Source organism: Stenella coeruleoalba, assembly GCF_951394435.1.
Source record: "Stenella coeruleoalba genome assembly, chromosome: 8".
NCBI classification, from domain to species: Eukaryota; Metazoa; Chordata; class Mammalia; order Artiodactyla; family Delphinidae; genus Stenella; species Stenella coeruleoalba.
Window position 1 is genome coordinate 87,797,161 of NC_137154.1, and position 24,013 is coordinate 87,821,173.

The 24,013-nt window shown below is 45.2% G+C and overlaps 1 protein-coding gene across 2 annotated transcripts; it reads left to right on the forward strand.

The window, feature by feature from the left end:
• Positions 1-2,249: 2,249 nt before the first annotated feature.
• Positions 2,250-24,013, forward strand: LAYN (layilin). Of its 2 annotated transcripts, none has more exons than XM_079928810.1 (7): positions 2,250-2,451; positions 5,400-5,697; positions 13,342-13,499; positions 18,500-18,532; positions 19,155-19,238; positions 21,491-21,620; positions 23,370-24,013. In XM_079928810.1, exons 1-7 carry the CDS (start codon positions 2,367-2,369, stop codon positions 23,731-23,733), a joined length of 1,152 nt encoding a protein of 383 aa, XP_079784936.1. In that variant the 5' UTR covers positions 2,250-2,366; the 3' UTR covers positions 23,734-24,013. The 2 variants fall into 2 exon arrangements, with proteins under 2 accessions (XP_079784936.1, XP_079784935.1); XM_079928809.1 differs by having other exon boundaries at positions 21,491-21,590.

Sequence of the window (24,013 nt, forward strand, 5' to 3'; positions counted from 1 at the left end):
TCGGTTTACCTGATGATTCTATTTCTCAACAGGTAAATATATTAGTCACTTAGACTGGGTTTGAGCTTGTCAAACTAAGGGTTGGACCCTGGACCAAGACAATTTTACCAAGAAAAATTCTACATTATGAGCCTTCTCAGCAACCAGTGTTCCCCCAGTGACACCTCTCTGCATTACCAAGTGTAATGGTCAGGTATTGCTGCAACAGTACTGAATAACAAAGTGATCATAAACATTTATTATTGCTCACATATCTGTAGGTCAACGGAGGATTTGGCTGATCTAAGTTTGGCCAGATAGCTCCGCTTCAGGCTGCAGGGGCAGGTCTGCTTCTTGCTACATGTCCGTTGATTGACAGAGGCAGCTCTGCCCCACATATCTTCTTCGGGATATACCTGGACCAGTGGCATATCTGAGCTATGTTCCTCTCAGAGAGTGGCAGAGAAGCAAGAGAACAACAAAAACACGTGAGGCCATTACCAGTCTAGGCTCAGAAATTTCTGGCTCATTCTGTTGGCCAAACAAGTCACACAGTCAAACACAAGGACAAAGGATGGGGAAGTATACTCTGCCCCCTTAGTAAGAAGGATTTCAAAGTCACACAGTAAAGGATGTGGTTACAGGGTGGGGTGAAGAATTGGGGTCACTGTTGTAATCTGCATTAGGTTAACTGCATATCTTAACCAAGTCTATCTGGACCTAGGGCCAGGGTATCAGAGGGAGAACTCAGGGCACAATTTAATTATTTGGGCCAAGGTAACAGCTTCTCCAAGTTATAGCAGATGTTATAATATTGGAAATAAATCCTTTGCAATTTACATTAAGTGCTCAGCTATCTGCACACTTACATATCTAGTTGCCTTATCAAACCTTCACAAGTTAAGGTAACTTTTATTGTTGCCAAGAGTTAACTGATTTAGGCAAAGAAACTTGCTGAAATCCACACAGACATTAAGTGAAGAAAAGCAGGACTGGAAACAGAATATCTGATGCCAACTCAGGTGCTTCTATTCACCATATCAGCTCCCCTTTGGTTGTTTTGATTATCAGGAATTTCTAAAAAGAATGTATTTTGGATGTGAAATGTTCTAATTCAGACATAAAGATGGGCTGTAAATGAACTTGCCATAAACATCAGCCCTCTTCCTGCCAATGCTGCTGCTTTCTGCAGTAGCAGAGCTTCCCAGTATTACCAGCTGATACTGAAACAGATCCCCCAGCCTGTGCTCAATCAGGCCTGTTTGTCTAAAATTGCAAGGGCTCAATCTGAGACCAAAACTCAGAAGTCAGTGGCCAAGATGGGGCTTCTGCCATGCTTCACAAGAGCATGGTACAGGGGAAAAGGCAAATCAGACCCACCTCCCAGCACTTAGTACTTTAGTTTTTGGACAGGAGGCTCACTTTATTATTTGAATGTATTTGAAAACATTTTGTTTACAACAAGAAGTAAATGTAAAACACGACTATTGTAGGAGTTTAGAAAAAGGAGCACACATTGAGGGCTGGGTTGGTGAGGAAAGCTTTTCCAAAGGAAATGAGGTCACTCTTTCCTGGGGGAAAAGTGAGGGGGTCATCTCCTTTCTACCACAAGGCTGAACAATCACCTACACCCATGTGCCCTGCAAAAAGTACTATTATTTCCTTGCTGGGCTCAAGAACACCCTTTGGCTTCTGGGAAGTCCACTCTCCTCTCGCCCAGAACTCCAACTTAGCCTCTCTGGACGCTATCCACGCTGTCCCAAAATTTGCCGGGCCAGTGGTCACCCTGCCTACCTGAGCATCTGTTCTCTTCATCCGCCATTCCTTTCTCAGGTGTAGCCCTGAGTGCCTGGACAGCGGCCTACCGAGCCCTGGCAGGTCTCAGAGTTTGCCTCTCCCAACTGCGGAGCCTAGGACGCTGGGAAACTGGCTGTGCCCCTGAGGAGTGGGGGCAAGATGCGGTCGTGTTTTCAGCCACAGTGCGGTCTTCATCGGATTTCGGAGAAGCCAGTCTTGGATTTCCTCGTCCCCGCTCCCTGGGCAAACGCAGCATTTCCATGGGAAGCTCGAATTGGGGTGGGGAGCTGGCTCCCCTCCTCTGCTCGCTCCCCTCGGGCGGGCGGGGTGTCTGGCGCCGAGCGCGCTGGAGGAGGCCCTGGAGGGGGCGGGCCAGCCGGCGGGGCTGCCCTCTCCGCAGTGACGTCCCAGAGGGCGGAGGGGCGACGGACTGGCTCCGCGCCCTCCCCGCCTCCTCTGGGCGCCAGGTCCGTCGGTCCTCTGGAGATGCTGCTGCCGCCCGCCGTTGAAGTTGCGGGGCACGCCGCTGCCGGTCTTCCCGCTCCACCGCCTTAGCGCCCCGGCGTCCGAAGGCGCACCCGAGCCGAGCCATGCAGCCGGGAGCGGCGCTGCAGGCCGTGCTGCTGGCAGTGCTGCTGGCAGGGCTCCGGGGCGCGACGGGTCGCCTGCTAAGCGGTGAGTGCGCGCGCGCTGGGGCGGGGGCTGGTTCCCGGGCGCTGGGCTGCGGCACCCACTGCACCCCACCTAAGGCTGACCGTCCTTAGGGCCACGGTGCCTCTTCTCTGGCCCTCCGCGGAGTGGGTGGAGGGGTGGCGCCCCCGCCCCACCAATGGACTTAGCCCTGCGGCGGCCCCTACTTCTAGAGGGGCAATCGCCCGGCTGCTGAGCCTAGCGCCGGTTCCCTGCGTGTCCTGGACCGCGCGAAGTCCGTTCCCCGCCCAGGGCTGCCATAATACCGAGAGACGTAGGCTAGATGGGGCAGTGAGCAAACTGCCCCAGTAGGCGCCCCCTCGGTCCGCTCCACTGAGAGCGGCGCAGTAGTCCCCGGGACCCCCACGCAGGGCTTGTCCTGCCCACCAGGGAGGTCTCCTGTCCCGGGAGACGGTGCGTACAGTAGGGATTCTGGATCGGATGTGCCGTGGGAACCCCAGCCCGTTACTCCTGGTCTCTTCTGGGGGGAAAGGATCCAGCGCCTGGAATAAGAGCGCTTAGAGATCGGGAAAGAAGCCTAGTTAGCGCGGGGCAAGCCCCGCCTGACTCAGGGGAATGACTCTCTCTGCTTCCTTCCTCCTGTCGTGTCACTGCAGCCTCGGACTTGGACCTCAGAGGAGGTACAGTGCTCTGGCTCCTTGCCTCTTCCATTTGTTCTGCATGTCGAGACGGGGCGGTGCGGGGTGGGGGGCGGCGGAGGGGATGTCCGTTCCCCTGTCTCAGGTTTCCTTCGCAGGCAACAGATTGGCCAAGAGGGATGGAGGGGAATGAAAACCTCCGCTCCGTTATCGGTGCTTCCGAAGCTGATTGAAGGAATCTAAAGTTGGTTTCAGGATGGGGTGGGGTGCCGGGTGGCAAAATGGGAGGGTAACCGAATTCAGCTGTTTGGGTGACGGCTGCACGGGCTCTGTCCTCGGTGGCCGCCCTTCCCCTTCCTGCAAATGAGAGGAGAGAAACACTTCCTGAAGGCAGGGGGACCAGATGCACCCTGGGCCTTCTTCCAGCTCTGGCTCCCTCTGGCACTCACTGGCTGACTTGGGATGTGTGGCCAGGCTGGGCCATACAGGAAACTCGTTTAAGGTGTTATGTTTTCCCTTGATAATCCAACGATGGAAAAGTGGGGACTGCCAGTAAATTCAACTCCACCTTGGGGGTGCCTGGGGCTCACTTGTTTTTCCTCTGCTGCCTCATTTGGAGCCACCTTTAAGGACTCATAAAGCTGAGCTGACCCAGCCTTCTCCCCAGGGAGCATCTCAGCCACAGCTTCTCTGGCCAGTGGTCCCTAGTCTCTCTGGAACACCTCCTTAGCGAGAATGTCCCACTTTTGAGGCCTCCTAATTTGCTGATGGAGCAGTCCTGTTAGAATTTCTCTATTCAGCAAAAGGAGAAAAGTGACAGAGAAAGGGAGAAGAAGCGAAACTTTTACAACTTGTTTATTGAAAATTTCTTTACAAAGGCGATGAAAGAAGAAACTGAAAATAAGAATTCACGGGGGCTTTCCAGATTATCTGTATGTGCTCTGTTCCCATTTAAGCACTGAAAATGCAGTTAACTGCCTGTGGCCTTTTGCTCTGTATTCTGGACAATTTGGGGAATAACTAATGCTATCTGGCTCTGTGCACAGTTGCAAAACAAATTAGGAAAATGAGAACATTCTATGAGAGCTGGGAAGAGTTTCCCAAACCAAAATCCTTTATTCCTCGCTCTATGGCAGTAATTCACGCCCACAGCCCACAGACTGGCTCTGCATTGCAAGGGATTCCCCTTGTTGAAATCTGGTTTTCACTGTACATCTGGATCCAGAAACATGCTGTGCGTTCCTGTGGGTTAGGAAGCGGCAAGTGTTTCTGTATTCCCAGCACCTAGCACAGTGCCAGGCATGAGCGTACATGCAATACATACTGACTTAACGAAGGAGCGATGAGGCTAATGTTTTGGGTGCAGCACGGCTTTAGACGCCCAGACACAAGCCAGGGTGGTGTGTACTGGTGAACGATTTTTTATCCGTCCTCAGTAGAATCTCATTCATTTGTCCTTGATGGTCTTCAGCCCTTCGGGTGTCGGTCAGATGAGACATATTACATGGGCTCCCAGTGCAACCTGAGCCTGTGGTGGCATGGGGAGCAGAGTTCAGTGGTTATGGCTGTGACTTTGTAATCAGATCTGGGTTCTGACTCAAGTCATGCTATGGATAGCTTATGTGGCCTTAGCCAGACTAATTTCTCTGAGCCTCAGTTTTCTCATCTGTAAAATGGGGCATAAACAATATCTACAACAGTGGATTACTATGAGTGTTCAATGAGATAAGGTATGTATGTAAATGCAAAAGCCCTTAGCATAGTACATGACACACAGTAAGAGTTCACTGAACTTTAGCTGTTGACTTTAGGCAAGACCAGTAGCAGAAAACCCCATGGATCTGATGCTTTTATCTTCTGCTTATACCGTAGACTGGGTGAATATTCAGTCCTGCTATTGATACATACGCAGAGGGTTCCAGGGTAGAGGAGCCCACGCCTGACTTCAGAATGCCTCTCTTACCTGAAGGAACCCCCAAACAGAGATAACTCACTTTAAGCCACACTTAGTCTCCTGCGACTCCCTAATGGCATGGAAGTGTTATTTGTTTGCCTTTAAGTGAAACCATAAATCTTCATCTACCTCTCTTTTAAAGATTAATTTTAAATGTCTGCTTTTCAATAATCTGTAATGGAACAAAGAAAACATGGAGTCTAAATCACTGTGTCTCCACACTGGAAGGGGTATTAATTTGCTCTGAGAGCTTAATGACACTAAAACAAGCCACTGATGAGTAATCAGAATTCCTGAAGCTTCATTCAGATGCCTCCAAGCGTCCCTGCTCTGGTATATGTTGGGGGCACTAAAATAGGTAGGCTTCTTTTTTTCTCTAGGTCAGCCAGTCTGCCGGGGAGGAACACAGAAGCCTTGTTATGAAGTCATCTACTTCCACGATGCTTCTCGAAGACTGAACTTTGAGGAAGCCAGAGCAGCCTGCAGGAGAGATGGGGGACAGCTAGTCAGCATCGAGTCTGAAGATGAACAGAGACTGATAGAAAAGTTCATTGAAAACCTCCTGGCTTCTGATGGTGATTTCTGGATTGGGCTTAGGAGGCGTGAAGAGAAACAAAGCAATGGCACAGCCTGCCAGGACCTTTATGCCTGGATCGATGGCAGCACAGCAACATTTAGGTAAGTGTGTGGAACTCACAGCAGCTAACTCACTTGATGTAGCTGCAAAAAGAGGCAGGCTGGATCCACAGTGCCAGTCAGTGTGGAAGAGAAGTCCCAGCCAGGCAGAGCCCTGAAGGGATAGCAGTACTGGCAGGGCCACTGACCAAAGCAGTGGGGCGAAGGTGGTAAATCAGCCTTAACCTAGGCCCAGAGAACTCTGTCCAAGAGGGTGGCCCAGAAGCACAGCTTCAGTGGCACACAATGCTTGAAGTCAGTCGTTCTGGCTGCCTGGCCTTTTGGACTAGAACCCCAGTGAGAGATTTTTTTTTTTAATTTTTATTGGAGTATAGTTGATTTACTATGTTGTGTTAGTTTCAGGTGTACAGCAAAGTGAATCAGTTATACGTACACATATATCCACTCTTTTTTAGATTCTTTTCCCATATAGGCCATTACAGAGTATTGAGTAGAGTTCCCTGTGCTATACAGTAGGTCTTTATCAGTTATTTATTTTATATATACTAGTGTGGATATGTCAATCCCAATCTCCCAGTTTATCCCTCCCCCCACCCCCTTACACCCTGGTAACCATACGTTTGTTTTCTAGATCTGTGACTCTATTTCTGTTTTGTAAATAAGTTCATTTGTACCCTTTTTTTAGATTCCACATATAAGTGATATCATATATTTGTCTTTCTCTGTCTGACTTACTCCACTCAGTATGACAATCTCTAGGTCCATCCATGTTGCTTCAAATGGCATTATTTTGTTCTTTTTTATGGCTGAGTAATATTCGATTGTATATATGTACCACATCTTTTATCCCTTCCTCTGTTGATGGACATTTAGGTTGCTGCCATGTCTTGGCTATTGTAAACAGTACTGCAGTGAACATTGGGATGCATGTGTCTTTTCGAATTATGGTTTTCTCTGGATGTATGCCCAGGAGTGGGATTGCTGACCCAGTGAGAGATTGAAGGCCTGTGGGGCTGAAGGGCTCCAGACTGCAGGAAATTATGATGACAGGCAAGAAATTAGAGCCAAGATCTAATTCTCTGGATTGACCAAGAGGGGACTTAAGGAAGCCTGCAGTTTGTAGAGCCCTTCTAAACCCACAGCACTGGACTCACTTCACACACCTGCCCCCCAGCACCATGGCATTGCCATCATCCCTCCCTAAGAAAAGCAGTGACGTGGAAGAACGTCAAAAAATATCAAAATTAAAAGGCAGGCATAAGACTGGAAAAATGTTGCAAGAAATTTAACAGTTATGATCTTTTTACAATAAAGAGTTAATATAAGTCAAAAAGCACTAAAAGTTTGTATAAGTCAGTAAAACCCCAAAAGATAAAGGGGCAAAAGACCTGAGCAAACAGTTCACAAAATAGAAAATCTAACTGGTAAACAGTCATATGGGGAAAACATTTAAACTCATTTTCAATCAAAAGAATGAAGATTAGAATATATCTTTATTACCTATTCCATTCAAGACAGCATGAAGTTCACCCATTATGCTATTCAGATCCACACCTTCATCTAAGTTCCAGGAGTCATTCCTCCAAGATTCTCGTGGGCCTCTCTCCTGGGAGAAACTTTAGAAAGGAAGCTTAGGAGGAACTACACTCCCCACGACTGCAGCTGGTCCCAGCGCCACGACTGATATTTATTGACCCCCCTCCTGCTCTGTGCAGTCTAGATTCCCCTCATCCTCTGTTCGGGGAGCCTCAATGGCTCTCTTACCTTGTGGCAGGACCCAGACCCTCATCCCTGAAGAGTGTGAGGCCTAGTCAACTTGCATTGCTTACGCTGGAGTGATTTCATTTTTCTGCTTACCATCAAAATTGGGCACATGAGTACCAACAGGTACCCAAGTAGATAACCTGGCTGTCAAACATATCTCTCCCAGCTTGTAACAGCCGAGATACCTTCGCCTCATGATTAGGGTCCTGCAAAGAGAATGACTCCTCTTCTTGCCTGCTGGTTCCTGGACACAAGAATCCCCAAATGTCCAAGTGGCAGCCATTGTTCATAGTTCAATAACACTCTTGCTGTATCTTCTGGTGGAAGGATTCCCCCAGAATACACCAGGACTTCTAAACCCACAGAGCTCAGCATTGCAGAGACAAGAAACACAAATTCCCCAAGTAAGTACTACCAGTGAAGGTAAGCAGGGCTACTCCTCCTTTCATAAGCTATAGCTTTACAAAATGTATTTCTTAAAGAATAAGACCTGAAAGTCAAAATTACTTCTTTATCCACGGGCTGCAGAATGGATGTTGTGGTACCAGGCATGAAAACGACACTAATCTCCTTGCACATCTCCATCAGAGCTCTTGGGTGACCAGGTGCATTGTCAAGGAGCAGTAATATTTGGAAACGAATCTTTTCTTCTGACAGTAAGTCTCAACAGTGGGCTTAAAATGTTCAGTAAATCATATTGTAAACAGTTGTGCAGCCATCCAGGCTTTGTTGTTCCATTTATAGAGCAAAGGCAGAGTAGATTTAGCATAATTCTTAAGGGTCCTAGGATTTTTGGAACGATCAATGAGAACTGGTTTCAACTTAAAGTCACCAGCTGCATTAGTTTCTAACACAAGAGTCATTCCGCTCTTTGAAGCCAAGCATTGACTTCTCCTCTCTAGCTACGAAAGTCCTAGATGGTATCTTCCATTATAAGGCTGTTTTGTCTACACCGAAAATCTGCTGTTTAGTTTAGCCACCTTCATGAATTATCTTAGCTAGGTCTTCTGGATAACTTGCCTCAGCTTCTACATCAGCATTTACTGCTTCACCTTGCATTTTTCTGTTATAGAGAGGCCTTTTTTCCTTAACCTCATGAACCAACCTCTGTTAGCTTCAAACTTTTCTTCTACATCCCTTGGCTCCCAGACCCCAGAATACTCTTGGATGACACAGGATGATACAAAGGTCAGTGATTCAAAATGTGCACTGTGTCTTGGAGGATGTTGGCTCATCCTCACAAAGTATTGCCTCTAAGCTAGTGCTTCAGCTGTGTTTTCAACAAGTTCCTCCATCACTCTGTCAAACTGGCAGCTTCAGGATGGGTGAATATGTGATGTGACTAGTAAATCCCCTGCCTACGCCCACATCTCCTTTGCTATAAACCAGGTTTTTTGGTCTGATGAGATCTTATTTGGAATTCTGTGCTGGTAGATCAAAGACTGTGTAAGCATTTGGATAGTGGTGCTAAGGCCTTGAGGCTAGAAAGGCAAACCCATACCCAGATTGTATGTCTATTCCTATCAACATGAATCATTGCCCCTTTCAGGATGGAAGGAGTCCAATGTAGTCAACTTGCTACCAGATTCTAGGCTTGTCTCTGTTCCCAGCAGACTGGTTGTTGGGCAGTAGCTAGATCAGCCTTGGTGAGTGGGAATGGCTACTGTTGAGCCCATGCATGGCCTCCATCCCTGCCACCATGGCTACCCTAGTATGTATCTATTATACCAGAGCTGGGGCAGCTGATAACAGGCTGGCTGACATCAACTGGCTAAGTCATTTTGTCTCCCTGGTTGTTTAGTGCCTCTTCCATGCTAGAGGCTTTTTGGTGGGCTTTAACATATGATAGATTTTCATACTTTACCCCTACTCCCATATGTCTATTCACATCACTCTATCCAAGAGCTCCTTGTCCGCAGTCTTCCACTCTTTATGCTTTTAGACTTCTAATCAACTGGCTAAGCTCTTTGCCTTTACCCCTGAGTTTTTATATAGTCTAATCTCTAATAACTTGTCTTTCTATACTAAGTGGTTAACTAGGTATATCAGCTAAGCTCTGGCCATTGGGAGGATGTTTCCTTAACACTCGATCTTTCAGAACCACCTCTGAGTGGGACTGTAGTACAGCTGCTGCCCATTTGGAGTTGTACCCCCATGCTTGGCTGACCTATCCGTGAACCAAGCTTAGGCTGCCTTTATCAGCTAGTCGTAAGGGATTCCTCTATGCAGCTATAGGTGTAAGCTGAGGGACAGGCTCTGGTACAACAGTGGTAGATGTCATGGCAGTCTGCTCTACCTGTTCATACAGTGCCATCTGGTCCTAAATATACCTCTTCCATCTCGTAATGAATTGATTCCAGGCCTGCCTAATCTTTTGACTAGGTATGTCTGACAGTGTCTCTCTTACATTGAGCAAGTGGATTGCATGTTCTCTTGGTGCTCCTTGCCTAGTATCAAGCCAGGAGTTGCTTTGCAAAAGGTGATTTTTTTCTCATCTATAGATGATATGGCCTTGCTGTAGAATCTTAAGGGTTTGCATTGTGATTCTCTCATTGGAGCTTGTACAGATTCTATATGGCATTATTTTTCTCACCACTGATACCTCTAATAATAGGGTCTGATGGATCATATGGCCCAAGTGGGAAGTCTGCTTCCATCACAGCCTAGAACTGCTTCAGAGTCCTTTTCTGCTCTGGACCGCACTCAGAGACACCTGTCTTTCATGTCAACTGGTATATAGGCCAGAGCAGTATTCCCAGGTGTGAAATATGCCACCTCTAGAACCCAAAGAGACCTACCCCAGGCTATGCTTCCTTCTTAAAATTATTGCAAGACACTTCAAATTATTGTGAGATGAAGTAATTTGACCTTTAATTTGAAAGGGGTGTTCTGGCATTCTCTAGATCACTAGACACCTACCCAGTTTCATGAAGTAACAGGCCCCTGAATCTTCAAACGTTTACCTCCAACCCTTGGAGCACTTGAGTCTTACTAAGGCCTCCAGTCCTTGCTCATCTGGTTCAGTTAGCGTGATGTCAGCAACATGGTGGACCAGTGTGATTTTTTGCAAGATATCCAGGCAGTCTCTTTTCACATCATATTATGACCGAGGGTAGGAAAATTAGTATAGTCCTGAGGAAAGACCATAAAGGTATACTGATGTCCATTCCAAATAAATGCAGACTGTTTTCTGATTCTCTTTCTGATACAGGTGAAAAAGAATGTACTCACCAAATCTACGTATTAGGTACCCAAGGACGTGTTAAGCAGCTCTAGCAAAGATACCACAAATGGCATAGTAGGTACAATTGAGACTTCTAGCTGGTTGAATTTGTGCTACTCCAGTGTCATCCTTCAGGATCTGCCTGGTTTTTGCAGGAGCCAGACTAGTGAATTATATAGAGATATGACAGGGAATACCATCCTTGCATTCTCTAGGTCTCTAGGAGTGGCACTACTTTCTGTCATCTTCGCCTGGATAAGATATTGTTTTCTATTTACTATCTTGGAGAGAATAGGGAAGAGTGCAGTTTCAGAGACTTCCACTTGACCTTCTCCACTATTATAGCTCTTACCCCATAAGTTTTCAATTCATATGTTTTAGGACTGGGGAATGACCACTGGATGGGTCCACTGTGAGCTGGTCCTGATCTCAGAGAGACAGCAGTGAGTGGTCCTGAAGAGAGATCTTAGTTCCCTGCCCAGGAATTGAACCTGGGCAGCCTGGATGAAAACCAGGAATCCTAGCCACTAGTCCACCAGGGGCTAGAGGCTAGAAGCAAAGTTCCCCTAGCTGTTACCCCCACTGGAAAATGCGTTTCTCAAGGAGGCAAAAACTATAAAAGCAGGTACAACGTTTATTATTAGAGACACAGCATAACATGTGGGAGAGCACACAGAGAAGCAGTTCGTTTATTTAAGACAGAAGCAAGGCAGAAATACACACCTAGAGAGAAAGGGTTCGGGCATCCTCTCTAATGAGGAGCGCGGTAAAGAGGTGATTTAAATCCCTTATATAGGATAGTCCTTCTGGGTCTTTGTTTACCTTTGGCCAATTCTCTTCTTCTTTCACACCTGACCAGTCCTAGGACCCTCCCTAATATGCATGTGCGACTTTTTGCTAAGATGGATTCCACCACAGAGGCCTGTGGGGATATGTCCACACTTATTATGGGGTGGCGCCCCCTCCCTTTTTGACCCTCAAGGAGCCTTTCTGTGCATGTGCAGACAAAGAAGTTTTCCTTGACCTCAGGAGTGGTCATCTTATCTCTTTATTCCTGCAGAGCTCAGCTTCTGCCACTAGCCTTGTCCTTGGAGTGTCTGGGTGAGAACAAAGCTTCAATTTTATTCCACTTGACAAACACCAGCTGTCCTGCCCAGGGGCCCATCTATCTCCCATTTCAGTCCTGGGCCAGAACTCCATTTACTACTTAGCCTCAATATGCTCCCACTCAAAAGGGTAGTTTTAATGACACTTCAAGTCTTTGGGTATCAGTGTTGACTTGCACTCTGTGTCCAGCAGTCTTTGTAATATTTGGGTATTCCTCTTTCCCCAGCATATGGTTACTTGAGTAAATGGCCATAGGTCCCTTTGGGAGAATAGAGGAAATTACCATGGGCACCTACTGTGGTGTTGCAGGGTCTTCCTCCTTCTAGCAGTGAGTTCCAAGCCTGAAACCTGGCTCAAGTCCAGTAACTAGATGCCAGGCATAATATTCCAACCATTCCATCACCTGTGAAATAAAATAACATAAAGCCATAGGGCCAGTGGGGAGGAGAACAGACAAGCAGGAGGTCTACCAACAGGGTTGGAAAATTGCCTGGAGGTGACTAATGAGGTGCAGAGCCCAGCCCCAGTCAGGATCTCCAGCTCTCCAGACAGTGTCCAAGCAGACTTGCAAGCTCAGCTACCATCCAGGCGAATTCAACCCAGTGGATTCAGCAGAGGATTTTCCTTTTGGTGAACTGCAGCACAAGACTCAAGCAGAGCCATATGAGGGTGCTACACAGAGAGCTGTCTCTTAGCTGTCTCCTAAGGAGGGGCTCTGACAAGAGCTAGGCAGAGCAGCAGGGCTCATCTCAATAGCCGAGCATCAGGGGAGATCTGGGCCCCGGAAGGAAACTGCTTAGGTGAGTAACAGGCGAACTACAAAGCCCAGCCCTGAGTCAGCACATGGGGTGGGTGCTCGCAGCATTTAAACTATCTATGGAATCTAAGGCTTTAATCTGGTGCCCACATATCCAACTGGGTGGCAGCATCATTTAATTTCAAGTACCATTGGGGCTGCTAGTGCACCCCGTCCAGGAGCTAGGGAAACAGAGACAAGAAATCAGGCAGCAGAGGCTGAAGAAGGGCTCATCGGCCTGATGAAGTAGAAACAACTTAAAACCTGAAGAAGACTACTTGGGCCTCCCGCTTTTGCCCCCACCCCATCTCTTGCTTTGAAGCCTCTACATGTTGGAAAGTCTTGCTCAGATGCTTGAATTTTCTATCCGCTCCTCAGAGCTAGGAAGGCAGCTATGGCTGTTGAAAAGCATGGGGAGATGGAAGCAAGGCAAGCTCTGGATGAGATAAGCCATGCCTCTCTCAATGCATCTGATTTCTAAAAAAAAGAGAAACAAAACCCAGTCAGCCGAAAGCAAAAAAGAAATAAGATCATCCAGACTTGCCCTGCTGGCTGCTTTTTCTCATAATTCCTTTGCAGACAATATATGGTAATATATCCCTCCCTGCAAAGGCAAATGTCAGATGATTGATTGTGATGTCCGTATTAGAAAGCGTGGTTCTACTTACTGGAAGCACTTCAGTTCCTCCCTGTCTCTTAAGTTCCTGGCTTAGTGGAACTTGATAGGAAAACAAAGGCTTTGAAGTCTTGTGGTATCCTTCTCCAGTTGCCTCCACTCTTGACCCCTTTCCTACAGGAACTGGTATGTGGATGAGCCTTCGTGCGGCAGCGAGGTCTGCGTGGTCATGTACCATCAGCCATCAGCACCCGCCGGAATCGGGGGCCCCTACATGTTCCAGTGGAATGACGACCGATGCACCATGAAGAACAATTTCATCTGCAAATATTCCGCTGGTAATGAATCCTCTCCCAAGTTATATGGCTGAATTCTCAACCTCCTCTCTCATTTCATAAGCAGCTGCTGGTTCCAAGAATTTGTCACGTGGTCTCTGCGAAAGCTTGTTGCAAATGCCAGCAGTGTTAAACATTGGGAGTTCTTGTGAAGGGAGATGTAGTGACACTTCCTCACTGAGGAATAATTCTAGCACAGGAGAGGGGTATTAGATGCTAAGAGAAAGGATGAAGAAATGGAAGGGTCTAATTTATGTATGATAAGGCAAGAATTATGAGAACTTCAAGAAACAAAAAGCCCTCCAAGTGGACAATTATAATTCTTATTCCTTCGAGATATGAGATTGTATGCTGTAAGAGCTTGGAATACAGTAAGTCCCTACATACGAACCTTCAAGTTGTGAACTTTCAAAGATGCAAACCTACGTTTGCATGTCCAGTCCCGTAAGTTAGTTCACGTGTCTGGCGTACATTGTCACATGCGCACATCCTCCACAAGTGGTTGTGCTTTTGTGTACTTTAGTGTACAGTACTGTATAGAGTATAGTAGTACAGTATCTTTATTTCAAGCCCAGGATGTCCTGAAGCAAGTGTAAAAGCAGTGGCGATGCAGCTGGTACTGTACTTTACCGTAAGATTTAAAATGTACTGTACTGTAAGATTTAAAATGTTTTCTGTTTGTTTTTTATGTATTATTTGTCCAAAAAATATTATAAGCCTATTACAGTACAGTACTATATAGCCGATTGTGTTAGTTGGATACCTAGGCTAACGTCGTTGGACTTACAAATGTGCTCTCCGAACGGAACTCATTCGTATGTAGTGGACTTACTGTAAAGAAGAAATATGAAAGGAAGCTGGCCATTGTTCCTGCAAGTCTTCTACCAGCCACGTGACATTATTTTCTGGGGCTTTAAGGAAACAGAATAATGACCAGAGGAGGTAGATGATAAAATACACCAATTTTACTGACACTGGGCAGATAGAAGTCACTTTGATGAGCAGGGCATCATCCTGCTCCGTAGGGCACCCTCTAAATACATGCCTTGCAAATTTAATTGACGTTTGCTTCTAAATCTGTGAAGGGTTTTGAATTGGCTACAAGCCTGTAGTCTCACTGTGCTGAGGTTTCCCAAACTCCTCCATTATGTTGGACTTTGATCTAAACGTGAAGTGATTTTTGATCTGTTATGGAAGTTTCTCACCTCCCTGAAGCCAACTGCTTGACCCCAATTCTGCATCCTTTCCTGACGGAAGTAGAATGACTTGTTAGTTACATCTATTGAGGGACTAAACAATCCTGTCATTTTTAAATTGTCTGAATTTGACTGTGCTTTTGCTGCTAAAGTTGTTTTTCCTCCCTCTTCACCCCTTCGGATGAATTCTCTCCAAAGACCTGGCCTTCCCCACCATACAGAGTTGTCTCAGGCAGGGAGGTTGCAAGGACTGAGGCTGGCTTAGCAGGGCACATTTTTAGAGCAATTAAAGCAAGGCGCTTGTTACAAACTGGCTGCCCATCACTTTTGTTCCTCATATCCTATTATCTCCATGATTTAAAATGTTGTACTTCTTAAATATTTTCTGAAATGTGAGATTTTGACATTTGTTTTCATAGCCTTTTATTTTTGTACTTTGAACCTAGTTAGGTTTTGTTTTTAATCATAATCTTTATTAATTTTGCTACTGCCTGATTTAGACTGAGTCCTGGCAGGAAAAAGGTGGCACACTCAAAGGGTTTAATGAGAAGAGTATAATAAAATGATGTTTGCCAAGATGTGGGCACAGAGCATGAGATGGTGAAGTGCCCAGGAATTAGCTACAATGGGAAGTTGTTACTACCCCCAGGTTTCAAGGAGCAAAGGGGAGGGACTCCAGAGAAAGCTTGGAGTCATGGAAGAGGAGCCGCCCAATAGGAGCTGTAACCAGAGAACGCAGCTACTGTCAAACCACAGTGACGTGCGAAGGGGGCCTGGGGAATAACTGCCAGGACCCCTCTCTTCTCCTACTCTCTAATCTCTTGCTTCTGCCTCCTACTGGTTAAGTCCAATCAAGAACCAAAGGACAGGACTTCCCTGGTGGAGCAGTGGTTAAGAATCCACCTGCCAATGCAGGGGACATGGGTTTGAGAAGGTCCGGGAAGGTCTTTCCTGGTCCAGGAAGATCCCACATGCTGTGGAGCAACTAAGCCCGCATGCCGCAACTACTGAGCCTGCGTGCTGCAACTACTGAAGCCTGCATACCTAGAGCCCATACTCCACAACAAGAGAAGCCACAGCAGTGAGAAGCCCACGCATTGCAATGAAGATTAGCCCCCGTTCTCCCCCTCTCTGCAACTAGAGAAAGCCCGCGTGCAGCAGCGAAGACCCAACGCAGCCAAAAAAGAGCAAAAGGACAAGGGAGCCGCAAGACACAGTCCATAGAGTTCAGCCTCCAGGACACAGAGAAGGACCAAGAATAGATCCAGCAGAGAGAAATGGGCACACAGAGAAAGACTAACACATTGCCTTTACGTGGCCCCCCTCCTCAGAATAAGTTCACACACCTCAGCACGCCATAAAAAATTGCCTTGATCAGACCCTTGCCTGTCTCCAGCCCCAGTTCTTACCACTCTTATTCCTCCCCGATCCCATTCCCCTCTGCCCCCTGTGAAGTTCCCCAAGAGCTCTTAACTGCTGTTTCCAGTGCTTGGAACACCCTTCCCTCTTTCCTGGTCAGCTCATTCTCAGCCTTCAGGTTCAGGTTAAACATCACCTTCTCTCATCACAACCAAGTGCAGTAGGTGATCCTTGATGATAATGATGATGATGACAATGGTGATTTTCTATAAGGGGCGTTATTAGGACAATCTGCAGAATTTGAATAAGATCTGTCGATTGGTTGATATATATATCAATGTTGATTTCTTGGTTTTGATAATTGTACTATGGTTATGTTGGAGTATTGCCCCCCTCCCATCTTAAATACACACTGAAGTATTAAGGGAGTAAAGGGTAACTACGACTGCAACTTATTCTCAGGAAAAAAGTTATGGATGCGTCTGTATGTGAATATATATATGTGTATGTATGTGTGTGTGTACAGATTTAGATATAGACTTGTAGATATAAATATATAGGATATATATAAAGAGAGAGAGAGAATAATCATATAAATGAAACGTGATAAAATGGTAACATTTTGGTGAAGGATACATGGGAATTCTTTGTACTAGTCTTGCAAATTTCCATAAATCTGAAATTATTTCCAAATAAGAAGTTTTAAAAAATCACTTCCTCTGGGAAGCATCCAGGGCCCCTCAAAACTAGGTTAAGTGTTCCTCCCTTGAGGCTCATAACACCTCACACACACAGTACTTTAACTGCCTGTTTACAAGTTTGTCCCCTTCACTATATGGTTGGCATGAGGTCTGGAAATACACATGTTTGACCAGTTAATCCCTGCGCTTGATGGGCTAGGGGAAGGTCACCCAGTATGGTTGCAACAGGATGGCACAACATCCCATTATACCAGAGGGCAAGGGAGAGGTTGAAAGATAGCATCTAAAACTAGATTTGACAACATGACCACATAGAGTAGGTGGTATGCTAGCCAGATCTGATCACTTGATTCCACCTGGGGTGTGCTAAAGGCATAGATGCGTTCAGTGGAAATCAGAGACAAATCATCTGAGGCCATGTGTCACAGACCATTGCAGCAATGGATGGAAGTGCTGCGTTAATTTGCCATGTTCACTGCAGTTTTGCCCAGTGGATTGAACTATGGAGGGACAAGAAAATGACTACCTCGTGTAATGTCTTTGAATATATGATGTATTGCAATATATCACAAAATTCATGTGTTAATATTCTCCTGTACTTCCCCATCCTGTATAATATAAGTTCCTTAGAGGGCTGGGACTACTTTTCACTTGCTGTTGTATCTCTAACACCTAGCACAGAATTTGTCTCCTTGTGATTTTAATTTTTCATTTGAATTTTTTAAATTAAAATCCCAGTTCAGTTACTTATTAGCTGTGAGATTTGAGCAAGGTGTTTAATCTCCCTGTACCTGAGTCTCCTTGTGTGCAAATTCAAAACCGCACTCACCTCATCAGGCTCTTATCAGGATAAATCGTGTTTGTTTTTAATAAAACATTTAGAGCATGATGCTGTTTCTATCATAGAGCAGACATTTTTAATAAATGAATGGATTTGCATCATCTCTACACACACCCACGCTTAAAAGTTTCCTTTCTGCATAAAACTTCAGAATAGCTTTGACATCCTGGCCTTAGGACTGTGAATTCTTGACCTTATGGACCCTGACGCTCTGAACCCAGAGCATCTGATCAGTGTAGAGTCACCGCCAGTACAAAAGGCTGACACCCTTTCAGCCAAAAGTAAAAACATTGATGTAGGTCGTCTGTGCAGCCCGACTATCCTGAGGCTCTTAGAAATATTTTAAATGACTCGTGTTCTAGGTCACCAGGCTCTGCCTTGGGGCTGGCCATGGTCTCCTTAGTCCCGGGCCACTTCCACTGCTTGGAGATCAGTATTTGTTGCTCTAAAATATCCCCAGTAGGAATTGATCAAATGTCTTGGATTGCTTTACAACAGCGCAGGCCTGGGTGTAGCCGGGGAGGAGTGGGGATTATTGTTGAAACCAGATTAGCCATGTGTTCCTAAGAGTTAAAGCTGCGTGATGGTACATAGGGGTTCATTACACTGATCTTTCCACTTTTGCGTATATTTGGAAATTCTCATATTTAAAACTCTTAGTTTTAAAACTAAAAAGTTTACTTTTTAAAAAAGAAAAAGTGCCCAAGTAAAACTGGGGAAAGGCTAGTCTTTGTGCAGAAGAGATTCTTTGGACTTACTAACCTGGTTTCTAGTGTCTGATAATACTAAATGAAATTTATTGGACAACTGAATGAACAAATAAATGGATGCCATGCTCTGGCCATCTTCATTCAGATGGCATGGAAATTTACTTATTGCTCTCATTCTTGTTTCTTTCTGCTATAGAGAAACCAACAGCTCCTTCTACAAGGCCTGGAGGTAAGACTGTCAATTGAGATTTGAGTTAATTTGGGCTGTTTCACAGCTTTCGAAGCTTTTCACAGGTTTAGAACCACGTGTTCTTTAAACCAGATTATTCAGCAGAAAGACCACTGGTGTTAACCCTGACCCTTTGGACAGGTATATGCCACACTGGACATGGCCAGTAGTTCATTAATCTCACTAGCGTTGTCTTTCTCTCAAATATCTGAAAAGTAATAGTTGCAAATTCAGTTTGGGATGTTACTTGTCATTACTGACAATATGAAAGGAATAATCCAGTCTAATGATCCAAGAAGCAAGTCAAACTGATAATTTATGGTCCTAGAAGTGAGTTGTCGGCCCTTCCCCTTGGCACTTCAGTACGTTATGGGCCTTGATGTCAGCTGCCTGCTGGTTGTGTCCGTACATGATTCTTCGCAGCAAGTCTCACCAGAAAGATAAAGACAAGTAAACCTCTAGGTCAGCAAATTCAATTCTTTTACTTCCCTGGGTTTATAAATGGCACTGGTCACAATGCTGGTGCTTTTTGGCATCCCACCCTGAAGCTGGTAGGACCTCAGAGAATATCTGGATTTTGATGCCTTTCTCCAGGTTCTCAAGTCCATGTGTCTCTCTCCAGGTGAAGGAACAGAGACAGCAATGCCCATACTTCCAGAAGACACAGAGAAAGAAGATGCCACAGAAACGCTGAAAGAAAGCAAAGGTATGTACAGAACTCTCCCAGAGAAAAATAGATAATAGGACTCTCCTGATCACGAATTCCCCATGATTATATACCCTACTTGGTTCTTTCCCACAGCAACTTAAAAATAGAACCGGACAGAGCACTTATGACTTTGTAAAAACTGCATTATATGTTAGATTTTGTCAGTGAAATACACAAATGGAGCTATCCTAAGACAATTGGGGCGATTAGACAAGACAGGAGGTAAAAAAAGATCTGCATGAAGACAGATGAGGCTTGAGAACCTCCCAGAAGTTGTTTGGGGGGAGGGGAACTAGAGAATGGATGTAGAGAAATAAGAGCAGAAAGACCCAGGCCATGATTAATATTTCTTTACGAGACAAACAGAGGAAATGGACATAAAAGATAAAAGAAAATGGAGTGATAAATTGGAGTGCTAATTGGAGTGCTAACCTCAACTCTCACCTCGAGTTTCAAGAGGGAGATCAGGGCTGGTTACTAGACTTATCATGGTGATCATTTCATAATGTACGCAAATGTCAAATCAGTATAGAATACATCTGAAACTAACATAATATTATATGTCAACTATATTTCAATTAAGACAAAAAAGAAAGATCTGAGTTTTGTCACTGGGCAAATTTTTAAAAAACACTTAATTTTTCAGTTTAGTTATTTGCATAATAGAAGTAATAACATTTTTCTCACCTACCTGAGAGCATTTCTGTGTCCATAAAATGAAACAGGATAGTGCAGTACTGCAATTCAGTTGTGACACTAGCCACCCCATGTTAGCACAGACCCTACAGGTTAAGGGCTCAGTCCCCATCAAGACTGCCCTCACTTCAGATATCAGCCACAAGTTCAGGGGTCCCCAGTCCACCCACACTTCTAATCAACTGGCTACAATTCCAGGGAGTGCCCCATCGCGTTCAATAATTCACTAGAACAACTTACAGAACTCAGGAAAACACCATACCTATGACTATGTTTTATTATAAAGGTTACAAATCAGAAGCAGCCAGGTGAAACACATACAGTAAGGTCTGGGAGGGTCTCGAATGGGGACTCTCTGTGTCCTCTCCCTGTGGAACCAGGATGGGTAATCACCTTCCTGGCAAATCAACGTGTTCACCAGCCGGAAGGCTCCACCGCGCTTTGGCGTGCAGAGATTTTCTTAAGGTCTCATTACGTAGCACAGTTAATTTGATTGTTGGCCGTGTAATTGAACTCACCCCCTAGGCCCCAACAGCCCCCATCCTGAGACATCTCTGTCAGTATAAACTCTGATCTGGTCTGAAGGGCTCATGAATAAGGAAGTTACTCCTATTTCCGAGAAATTCCAAAGATTTAGAGCCTCCCGCCCAGGTACCAGGGACAAAGCCCAGTCAAATTCTTTATTATACAACAGATGTAATGTGTGAAAATGCTTTTTAAAAAATCCAAAGTGCTGTGCAGCAGTGGGTGGCATTTTTATTGCTCATTGTTACTACGGTGGTATTTAAAGTAGGTTTTGTTTGGAGGGTTTTTTTGGTGGTTGTCAGGTTTGTAGCCTCACAGAAAAACAAAGCCACGGCCTCTGGATGGTTGAGAATCTTAACCAGTAGGAGTAGGAAAGGGATCAGTCCCCAATCATTGATTCCTCCCAAAGCCCCTTGAGGGAAAATTCTCTGGTTCTAAGACTTAAGTCTTAGGAAAGGTAAGGATGGTAGATCTCTAAGTGCCCTCGGCAGTCGCTGCTCATGGGCCCAGCTGGATCCAGTTAGCGGTCAGAAACGTCAGTAAGGCTCTACAGTCTGATTCATGTGTTACACGTGACCTTTTCATTCCTGGCAATAACACCGAGACTTCTGGCTTGTTTCTTTTTTCCTCCCTCTCCCCGATCCCACCTTGGAAACTACTGTTTCTGTCCTTAGAGTCAAAGACACCAGCACCCCCAAGCAGCCTCATCTTTGTTAACAAAGAGGAAGAATGAGAAAAGAGATAACCTCTTTCGTCTGAAAAAAATTCTTAATTAACAAAACTGCCCATCTTATATTTGCAAGAAACCCAAAAATGTAAACTTCTTTTCTCTCTGTTACTTCAGATAATAGGACAGGTAGAAAAGCCTCATTTATTGAAACTGGAAGACTTTGCTGTCTGGGTAACCATATCTGTTTCCTTCCAGAATGCGCTCCTTGGAATGCTCTGTGTTGATTATGCTTTTTTAAGTCTGTTTTGAAGCACACAGAAACACCACCAGTGCTGATAAAGTGTGCTTTTCTTTTCAGAAGCTGCCTTGAATCTTGCCTACATCCTAATCCCCAGCGTCCCCCTTCTCTTCTTTGTGGTCACCACAGGTGTATGTTGGGTTTGGATCTGTAGAAGGAGGCAAGTAAAACCTTCATCATGTAAACCTTTGTGTTTTCTGAACTCTTCAAGATTTGGACTTCATTAACAGCCACGGCAGCTCCAAGACAATCACTTCTACAGATTTGAGAGTAAATTTTCTGATGGGCTCAGGGCACTCAGAAGTACTAAGCATTGTGCTTAGCTATGATTAAGAGAGTGATCTTACATTCTTTAATTTTTGTGTGTGTGGAAGATTTTAAACGACTTGAGGGGTGAGACTGTGTTATTCATCTGTGCATCCACACATCACTCAGCAAAGTGCTCTCATGCATGTATGCGCTCACTCCAGGAATGCTTGTTGGGTGAGTGAAGGAATGAATAGTGAGCCCTTTGAAAACGACTGTTCCAAAGCCTGGCAAACCACTGAAACTAAACCACTTAATTCAAAATGAAATAGCCAAATCCTTTTAATTGACTTTTAATTGAATTCACAAGTGTAGATTGCTACAAAATAGCTGCACTAAGTAGCCTAAAGCACCTCTGTTAGTGGATCATGTGCCACCATTGTTGAGGTAACCAGAGGTCTTCTCAGCTACCTTTTTATTCCCCATCATCATGGTCTACATAGAAGAAGGAAAGCAAAGGTGCAGTTTAAGACTTGACTCCCTTTGATGACCAATTTGAGATAAACTAGTAAGATTCCAATGAAGATCCTGCTTCATTTAATAATAACTTCCTTATAGGATTATTAGAAGAATTAAAGCAGTTAATATATGCAGAATGAGTATATAGTAAGCACTCAAAACTGTTATCTCTTCCTATGATCATTTTCATTAGTTAATTCCTTTTAACCTAAAAATAGAGTTCAGTTCAAAAACTTGCAAATATATTTTCTAACTGCTTACTCTGTGGTTGGGTCTTGATTTCCCTCCCTTACCTATCTATTTAGCACCTCACCACAATGTGGGATTGTGGCTTTGAAGCTGGAGTCTGTCTCGGGGTTTTAACCATTTTTGTGCCACAGACCCCTGTAGCAGTCTGGTGAAGCCTACGGATCACTTCCCAGAACAATATTTTTAAATGCATAAAATAAATCACACTGGATTACAAGGGAAGGAATAATGCTGTTATATAGTTTAGCAAAATATCTCCAACAACTAATGTGAAACGGTAATACACGTGCTCCTTTATTAATGCTTCTTTATTTAGTGGTGAGTATAAGTATCATAATACTGAAGTAGAGATGAGCATAAAATATTTTAAGACATCTTAAGTCATAACTGTGATGTGATATGAAAATATCTATGATTTCCGTTGGTGAACAAGTCAAGACATTACTAGTGGGAATTCCCTGGTGGCCCAGTGGTTAGGACTCCGTGCTTTCACTGCCGAGGGGAGCTAAGATCCCACAAGCCGAGTGGTGCAGCCAAAAAGAAAAAAACAGAAACAAAAAAAGCTATTACGACTCAGGTTAACTGCCCACATTCAAAACTGAAGGACAAGCTCAATTTCACTTAGAGATGGATTTTTTTAAATGTGGTATTTTCCCCCATGCAATTCTATCCATGGACCCTCTGGAGGCTCTGGGGATCCCAGAGTCATCACCTCCGTTCTGTGCTCTGGCAGCAGTGAGTGATAGATACATAACAACACTTGCCTCTTTTATTCCCACCCCACCCGAAACCTTGACCTGTAGGTTGAGGCAGGTGAGAAGTGCAGTGTAGTGACTGCCCAGAATGACCCCCTCCTGCCTGCACAGGGGCACCGGGATGTTCTCAGTCCCCTTGTCCACTGAGCCCTGGTTCTCTTTACTCCTAGGAAACGGGGGCAGCCAGGCCCCAGCATGAAGGAGCAGCGCCCCACCTGGCCCGCTCCTCAGCCGGGGAACAGCCCGGACCTAGAGGTTTACAATGTCATACGAAAGCAGAGCGAAGCTGATCTAGCCGAGACCCGGCCGGACCTGAAGAACATCTCATTCCGAGCGCGCTCGCGAGAGGCCACTCCCGACACTGTGTCCTGTGACTATGACAACGTGGCCATGAACCCATCCGAAAGCGGGTTCGTGACGCTGGTGAGCATGGAGAGTGGCTTCGTGACCAACGACGTTTATGAGTTCTCCCCAGACCGAGTGGGAAGGAGCAAGGAGGCCGAGTGGGTGGAAAATGAAATATATGGTTATTAGGATGCATGAACGAACCCTGAACTGACAAGAATGGGAAAGAAGAGAGAAGCAAAAGTCTATTTTCTGTAAGGAAAACACTCAGAAGGTCTGTGAAAGTGCTCAGCTCAGGTCCTGGGGGTGAGCATGAGATCCCCTGTTGGATCTGCAGTTTGGGCTATATCCCTTATCCCAGTCCCTCACCTGGCTGGAACTTCTGAGAAAGCACCTTGTCCAGCGTCTGGCACATAATAGAAAATAAACAACTGATTGTTACAACTGACTTTCAAGGGACAGTGCTTTC